This window comes from Piliocolobus tephrosceles, chromosome 17 (assembly GCF_002776525.5).
Source record: "Piliocolobus tephrosceles isolate RC106 chromosome 17, ASM277652v3, whole genome shotgun sequence".
Classification (NCBI taxonomy): domain Eukaryota; kingdom Metazoa; phylum Chordata; class Mammalia; order Primates; family Cercopithecidae; genus Piliocolobus; species Piliocolobus tephrosceles.
Window position 1 is genome coordinate 73,874,557 of NC_045450.1, and position 8,264 is coordinate 73,882,820.

An 8,264-nucleotide genomic window follows, 5' to 3' on the forward strand; every position below is an offset into this window, starting at 1 on the left:
CCCTCTCCTGGGTGGTCAGTGCCTGTGGCTGAGTGGGGAGGACGAGTTTTGAGGGGCCTGCTCCGTGTTCCCCATGCCCACCCCCACCATGGGCCTGGTGTGCTCAGGAGGACCCATCACACGACCTTCCTTCCGGGGCCCCAGAGCACACGGAGCCCCTCCTCCCCTCTGCGGCCCCTTCCTGCGCCCTCTCCCCCCCTCCTCCACCCTTCCGCCTATCACAGTGTTGGGTTATGGGGATGAAGGACAGAAACAGAGGCCTGGGGCACTGAGGGAGGGACAGAGGCACCCACGCAGCGGGGGAGAGGACAGACGTCCGGAACTGGGTAGGGATGAGTCTGCCGTGGGTGGGATTTGCTGGGGCGGGGGGCGTTCGCATGGTGTTGGGGGCTGGACAGCCACTCTCTCCGGGACCACAGCCGTCTGGGCTGGGGCAGGACAAGGCCACCCATGCCCCACTTGCCCTTCTGGGGTTCAGCCAAATGAGGCCCCCACCGCCATGACTCTCAAGGCAGCTGGGAGCTCCGGCACTGCCCGTGGGGATGGTCAGGCTTCACCACACCCGGCCGCTGTGGACTCTAGGGGCCTTGGCGGGTGTGGGCCGCTCCGCCATCAGCCCCAGCCGCAGCCGCAGCCTGTCTTTGGAGGGTGCTGACTGGGGGCCGTTACAGCTTATGGATCCCTGTGAAAGCCTGAGCATCGGGAGGAGCCTGGTGACGTCCGCTGTCTGGTTCCCCCAACGGTGCTGTCCCAGGTCCCCATCTCTGTGGCCAGCCCTGCCCACTCAGCCTCAGCCTTGGTGGGGCCTGGGCTGACCTCAGGAGCCCCTGCTGGCCCGGCCGCCCTTGAACCTTCGCCTCAGCCATCGGGGAGGCTGGGGTGGCCTCGGGGCCAATGCCAGGTGAGACCTCGGGTGAGCTGCACCCCGCTTCCCAGTGCTCAGGGCCAGGGGTAGGGAGGTGGGCGTGGACCACACTCTGCAGCCCTCCCCTGGGGATGCCTGGCTGCTGGCCTTCCTGATGCCTGCCCAGGATGGGGCTCCAGCGTGGAAGTCAAGGCGTCCACGCTGGGTGACGGTGCTGGGCTGGCCTGGAGGGGGCAGGCCTGTCCAGCTTGGACACGGAAGCAGGGAAGGGCCCATCGTTCCCTCCCTGCTCTGCCCTGAAGACCCTCCGGCAATCAGAGGAGCCAGCTGCCCCTCCCCCACCCGCCTCCGCTGGCGTCCCTGGAGCCACACTGCCCCCTGCTGGGGCTGGCGGGGGTGACGGGCCACCAAGTCACACCCGCCGGCCTCGAGTCCGCCCGAGCTGCACCTTGAGCCACTGTCTGTTCGGCTCCTCTGTCACTGTGGGGGGATGGGACGCAAGATCAGTGTCAGGGTGGCCAGGCAGGACAGGACCCCACCTCCCCAGCTCAGGGACGGGCCTGAGGGATGCCTGGCCAGGCCTGCCACCCCCTGACCCCTTTGTGCCCAACTCCCTGTAGGGCCAGGACTGACCATCAGGTTGCAGGGACCTGCCGTCCCCAGGTCCTCAGGAGGGCCAGCACCACCCCACAGACCAGCAGCCCCTCCCGTCCAGCATGTCCATCTGTCTATCTGTGTGTTCTGAATGCCCAAGAGTTTTTAAACACACTTGTTGAATATTCTTTTCGTGTGTGTTGCAGGGCGGATCAGGGGCTTCTGAACAAAAACAGCACCCCCAAACCAGCCCACCTGGACTGACCCCCTGTGGCCGCCTGGGACAAGTGGTGGCCTGAACGTGGGGGCAGCGTCACCTGTGAGCCCAGACAGTCCTGGCACAGTGGAGTCCAGGATGGTCCCAGCTACAGACACTGCATGGCTTCCTCCACTCCCCAAGAGCCAGCCACGTCTCTGTCCCAGGGGAAGCTTACAGGAAACTTATGGGCAGAAGCCCCTCTGTAGGGCCCACTACCCAGAGCCAGCCACAGGTACTCAGGCCAGGGCTCAGGGGCCGTGGGATTCAGGGGCCGTGGGGTTCAGGGGCTGTGGGGGCTCAGGGGCCATGGGGTTCAGGGCCTGTGGGGGCTCAGGGGCCGTGGGGTTCAGGGCCTGTGGGGGCTCAGGGACCGTGGGGGCTGGTGGCCCTAGCCCTTCCAGATCCACTCCCCACCCCTCACTCACTCCGTGGGGACCTTCATCTGCCTAGATGGGTTGGTCTGTGCTCTTGACAGTCCCAGGACTGGGTGTCAGCCTCACCCCAGCACCCTGGCCGCCTCCAGGCCAGAGTAGAACGTTGGAAGGGCGTGGCCCATGGCCAACTCCAGGCTCCTGGCCAGGCCCCACCTGTGTCTGCCTCCTCACCCCAGCCTCCTCCAGCCTCAGGCCCTGCCTGTCAGACGGGGGCACCTGTCCAGGGGGTCCTCAGGGAGCACTTGCTGCCTGCAGAGCGAGCCCCCAGACCCCCCCTCAGGCCCAGAACGGACACAGCTGCCAGACCAAGACCAGAGACCAAGACCAGACCAAGACCGGACCAAGACCAGAGACCAGACTAGAGACCAGACCAGACCAAGACCAAGACCAAGACCAGGCCAAGACTAGACCAAGACTAGACCAAGACCAGGGCTTCCTCACACCGGGTCCCCTCCCTTGTGTCCGGTGCCACCCGGGTTCCCTGGACGTCTCCCCTCTGCCCTCCACGCCCCGCACCCTGGGTAGGAGCCGCCTTCACACCAGTAACCCCTGCCCTCCAGCCCCCACTGCCTCTCTGGTAACGGAGCTGCACCTGGCCTAAGCCCGGGGCCTCCACAGGGCCCCTGTCAGGCACACCTTGCTCAACCCCAGCGTCCCGCATCACGCCTGCCTCTTAGTGGCTGGCGTGTGCGTGTGTATTTATATTTATACACTGTCATTACATAAATACAATTTAATAATCGAGGGTCAAGCACCGTTATCGCCCTGTGCGATTACCACCATGGCGTCTCGGCTGAAAACTGGCGCCTGCCTGCATCTGTCGTGAGAAAGCTGGAAATTCCTCAGCCCACTCTGGATCACTGCCTGCAGCGCCGGGAGGGGCGGCCCAGGGCTGAGGGGTGGGGGCACCTCTGGGACATCCAAGGCAGCAGGGCTCCTGGGGGGTCCGGGGCCCTGTTTGTTGTCCCCCAGTTCCTCATACTGGGGAGAGGAAATAGGGAGGGAACTGAGGCTGTGGACCAGGGAGCCCCCTCTACACCTCGGCTGGCCCTGCCCCCACCCCATGGCCATGAGGCGTGTCCCCCAAGCTGGAGAGTTGAGGTGGGCAAGGCAGAGGGCAGGAGTGATGGGGGTGAGTCCTGAAGACCCAGGACTGCAGACTCTGGAAAAAGGAGGGGAATGCCCAGAGTGGGGTCCCAGCTGGAGGCTTGGGGTGCAGAGGGAGGGTCGGGCATCTCCAGGTCCACTAGGAAAGAGGAGGGCTCTTCTAGGGCTGATGGTCCTGCAGCCGAAAATGGAGCCCTGCCCCTCACTGTACAGGACCTCCAGACTCAGGGTACCCAGCCCTTCCCTGCCACCTTCCTCTGACACAAGAGGAAACTGAGGCTGACACAAGGGGAAGCTGGAGAACCTCCAGCCCAAGGCTCCGAGGTGGGACTGGACCCAGGCTCTTGCTTCCTGGCCTTCCTGCTGCCCTGGGAAAACGTGGAGCGGGGTCCCTCGCTGGGGCACCTGCCCCTGGAGGATGACCAGCCAACCAGGGAGCACACCCTCCCACAGTGGCTAAGCCTGCTGCCTCCCTGGCCCTGCCCTGCATTTGGGGCTCACCCAAGACTTGGCCCAGCTTAGCCTTTCCCTTAGAAACCCCCACATCCCATGGAGGAGGGGTTTGGCCTCCGTTTCTTCCCGAGGTGGGTGGGAGGCAGGTGGTTGAAGCAAGGTGGGTACAGGGTGGAAGAGAGCAGCTGGGGGTGGCAGACGGCAGCCTCCCCAGGCCTCTTTCTGGGGGGAGAGCGAACACTTCTACCTCACCCCTGCACTAGTCCCTTGAGGCTGAACACCAAAAGCATTCAGAGGGCTTCTCCACCCCTAGTTTGAAGTCCCCGACCACCGAGGTGGTGGCCCCCAACAGGCTACGCCCTAGCCCTAGAGGCCTCCCAGTCTGGAGATGGACTCTCTGCCCTCTCTCATCTTGGAGCAGTGAGCGCCAGGGACAATCCTGGCCTGAGCCTCCTGGGCAGCCTGGCCTCCTTCCAAGCAGGCCAAGTGCACAGATGGTGCCTGCACCTGCACAGCCACCCACAGTCGAGAGGAGAGCAGAGGCACCGGGCCTGCTCCCACCACAGAGAGGAACGGGCTTCCCAGCCCGGCTCTGGGGCTGGTCAGCAACCCCCACTCCCCACCCTGCCTGCTCGAAAGAAAGGGTCCTTCTCCTTCCAGCCCCCTCCACCCTCCCTCCAGGACCTCCCTGACCATGCACGGGGCCTGTGCAGGTGTTGAGCCACATCCACGCCCTCCCAGGGGGCGGGGCCTCGAAGGGGAGCGCAGGTGCCACAGTCAACAGGAGGGAGGGCTTCTAGCCAGGTGGCAAGGCGGCTCCAGGAGGGGGCGGCGTTGATCTTGGGTGTTGAGGGATGATGAGAAGGAATTCTGTAGGAAGGAAGGTGCTCTAGGCAGGGGGCCTCGGGGAACAAGGGGATGCTAGAGGAGGCGCGTGGACTGGAGGAATTGGGGGTGTCCTACGAGCCGCGCTGGTATCAGAGGTGTGTGAACCAGAGCCGCTCCGTATTGAATAGAAGCTGGGTAAAATGAGGCTGCGAGGAGGTGCGTGGAGGGTGGGCCTAGTGTTCACTGGGATGCGGGGAGGCGCAGGAGACGCAGCCAGAGCGGCGAGGGGCCCAAGGAAGTGCTCAGGAGGCGTCCCCCCGCAGGGACTGCAGTGCAGACGCCCTGGAGCAGGGGCGATCCGGGGTCCAAGGAGCAGGAAATGAAGAAGCAAGGAATCCCAGCTGGTCCCTGACCCGGCCCCACCCACCCTGCCTTCCCCACAGCCCGACGCAGCAAGCCGGGGCATCTCCGACCCAGCCCTGGCCCTGGCCCTGCCCCTGCCAGCCAGAGCCCGGCACGCGCTGTCACTCAGCCCTCGGCCCCGCCCCGGCTCCGCCCCGCACGCTCACAAGGTGTCACTCAGCCCTCGGCCCCGCCCCACACGCCCCATCCTTCTCTGGCTCCGCCCCACCAGCCACGTGCGGTCACCGCCCCGCAGGCGCACCTGCGCTGTCACTCAGCCCTCGGCCCCCGCCCCGCCCCTTCTGCCCCACTCGCACACGCGCTGTCATTCAGCCTTCGGCCCCGCCCTGGCCCGCCAGAGGCTCCGCCCCACCCGCCTGCCCACATGCTGTCACTCAGCCTTAGCCTTGCCCAGGCCGGCCTTCGGCCCGTCAGAGGCCTCCTTCGTGCTGTCACTCAGCCCTCGCCCCGCCCCTCCCCGCCCCCCTCACACGTGCTGTCTCTGGCCCTGGCCCGCCCCGCGCACTTGCGCTGTCACTCAGCCCGGACTCGCTTCTTCGGGTCGCGGGTGCACTCCGGCCCCGCTCCCGCCTCGGCCCCGATGGACGCCGCTCTGCTCCTCGTCCTCGGGCTGCTGGCCCAGGTAAGGCATCCGCACCTGCGGGGGTCCCCGCTGCCTCCCCAGGCCCTGCGGGACAGTGTCTTCAACTGCAGCCGCACAGGTCTCCCCCAGAACCACTGGCCCTGGCCGCCTTTGGGGACCTGTGAGCTGAGTGGCCCCGGGTGGGTGCCTGGGCTGGGGGCGCACTCCCGGGGTTGTGGGGAGTGAGTGTAACCAAACCCTCCACGTGGCGGAATCACCACCGGGACTGCAGAGTCCTGATGGGGTCAGGCAGGGACCACCCAGCAGGCCGTGCCCTGTCTTTGGAGGGACCCCTGCCGGGGTCTGGGGCAAGTCTTGAGTGGAGCAGAGAGAGGTGGGAGCGACAGGAGCGCCTCTGTCTGGGGGCCCTGGGGGCCAGGTTTCCATAGGGGCTCCCTGCGCGGGCACATGATCCCTGGCTAGTCTTGGGTGGTGTCCAAACCCCCCACCCCAAGTGCCCGTCTGGCAGGGGTGGCTGCAGGCCCTGTCCCCAGAAACTCACCCTCAGGGCTATTTCTCGATTGGAAGGGCCCAGCCTGAGCCGGGTCCCGACACACAGGACCTTGCCGAGTGGTGTGTGGCAGCCCTGGGTTCCCGGGCTTCACCTGGGCCCCTGCAGCAGCTACCTGGGGTGATCAGGCCTGGGGGCCCGGCCCCCCGAGGTTGCTGGACTCTGCCTCTAAAAATCTTCTCTGGACTGCTGGCACTGTGGTCTCTCCAACATGGGAGAAAGCCAGCGTGGAAGGAAGCCCAGGCCTCGGCCCCCAGCACCCGCCATGGGTACTGCCTAGCTGGAGCCACGTCTCCTCATACCCTAGGGGGGCCTGGACATGGAGGATGTGGCCTCAGTGGCTTCAGCCCCCAGGGACTGGGCTGGGGCACAGCTGGCTGTGGTTGGGACGTCGTCACGGGGTGCAAGAGGGCAGCCTCTTGCCAGTTTAAGAGAAGGCACATAAAGGGCTTAGCGGCACTCACAGCATTCACTGCTCTGGTGGTCCTAGGGTGGTCAGGGAGTGCTGGACACAGTGAGTAAGGGAAGCCACTCCTTTCCCAGCCCCCACTGAAGGGGCTTCCTGAGTCCCCTCATTCCCACAGGCCTCCTGGCTCCAGCTGGCTCCAATTTCAGCCCCTGGCAGCTGACCAGGCGCCTGGCCAGCCAGACCCTCCAGCAGCTGTCCCTGAGGGGCACCACGGCTCCTGCCACCCCCCTACTCCCCCAACTAGAGACAGTGGCGGGGGGAGAGAGTGGTTCAGCATGCGTGCTCACCCCCAGGCTCACCACCCCTCAGCCCTCTGCCGGGGAGCACAGCCTGGGGGGCTCCATGCCTCCAGGGTCTGTCCCCACCTGCCCTGGGAACAGCATTTCTTCCCTGGCACCCCAACCCGGGGCATGGTGGTGGGGAGGCCGGCGCCTGTGAAAACATTCCTCGAGACCTCTTCCTTTGGATTTGGGAGCGTTTGCCTTTCAACGGGCCCCGGGGGGCTCTGTGGCAGGTGGGGAGGCAGGCAGGACCTCTCCCACCCCAGAAGCCTCCCCTCTCACTATCCCTTCTTTTCTCCCCCAGGGCTGGGGGACAATAGCCCCCTCCGCCGACAGCTGGAGGCTGGAGGAGTTGGTGGAGGTGGGGGCCAGCTGGCAAGGGGTCTATAGCCAAGGCTCAAATTCACTCCACTATGAGGCAAAATATGTCTGTGTCAGGACCCTGCCTGCCCCTCCCCCACCAGCTCAGCTTTCAGGACTGCGTGCTCTCCTGGGCAGCCGAGGGGTCCCAGGCCGCCTCCTGGTGAGCCCCCAGGCAGGCAGCGTGGCCCATCAGGGCCTTCTCCAAGTGAGGGGTTGCTCCCCTGCTCAGGCCACCTCTGATTTTTGAGCTCACTCAGCCCCACTTGGAGGGAGGTAGGGGCAGACTGTGTCTTCAGAACTGGCCCATCAACCCTGCTGCACCTACACCATCCCTAGTTGCTGGTTCTACACCTGAGACCCCACCCCAGCTGGGAGGCAGCTGAGCTCTGGGGCAGCACTGCTGACTCACAGAGAACCCCAGCCTGCTGGGAAGGGCCCCACTTCTGCATCTGGGTTTTGGGAGCCCCTTGGTCTCTGGGAGAGAGTCAGCAGCACCGTGGGGGCCAGGCGGAGTCCCTTCGCTCAGGTGACTGTGACCAAGGCCAAGAAGGGAAGTGGCTCCCAGGCCACTGTTCTTCCCACAGTGGCAGGACAGCCCCAGACACTGTGCTCTGGAGGGGACAGCTGCCTCCACGCTTCTTCTTCCACATCCCTTCTCTGAAGCCTGCAGCAGCTAGAGAGGGTGGGGCCCAGAGAAGATGCTCCAGCTGCTCTGGGCCAGGCCGACAGCTGGGGCCATTCCTGGCGTGCCTGGCCATCCAGGAACGGGGTGGCCCCAGATTCCAGCCTGGGGGAGGGCTTGAAGCCTGAGAAACCTGAGGGGCCTTCACACTCCCTTCCCAGGCAGACCCACCCACGCACCCACCAAGGGTGTTCCTAGAATCTCACAGCATCCTTCCTTGGAAAATCGGGCGAGCAGGAGTGTGAGGTCGGCCCCAGAACTTCTCCCCATTCCCACCTCGCAGTGGTGTCTGTAAACCCCGTTCCCACCCGGCAGTGGTGTCTGTAAACCCCGTTCCCACCTCGCAGTGGTGTTTGTAAACCCCGTTCCCACC

General features: G+C 65.4%; 1 protein-coding gene and 1 pseudogene across 1 annotated transcript in view; both read left to right on the plus strand.

Moving 5' to 3' along the window:
* Positions 1-782: 782 nt before the first annotated feature.
* LOC111553846 lies at positions 783-2,753 on the plus strand (annotated as a pseudogene).
* Positions 2,754-5,484: 2,731 nt separating this feature from the next.
* Positions 5,485-8,264, plus strand: part of CDH15 (cadherin 15) — a 21,652-nt gene continuing 18,872 nt past the window's right edge. The window contains exon 1 of the mRNA XM_023229007.1: positions 5,485-5,585. Within this exon, the coding sequence (XP_023084775.1) occupies positions 5,544-5,585 (42 nt within the window). The 5' untranslated portion in view covers positions 5,485-5,543. The remainder of the gene's footprint in view (positions 5,586-8,264) is intronic.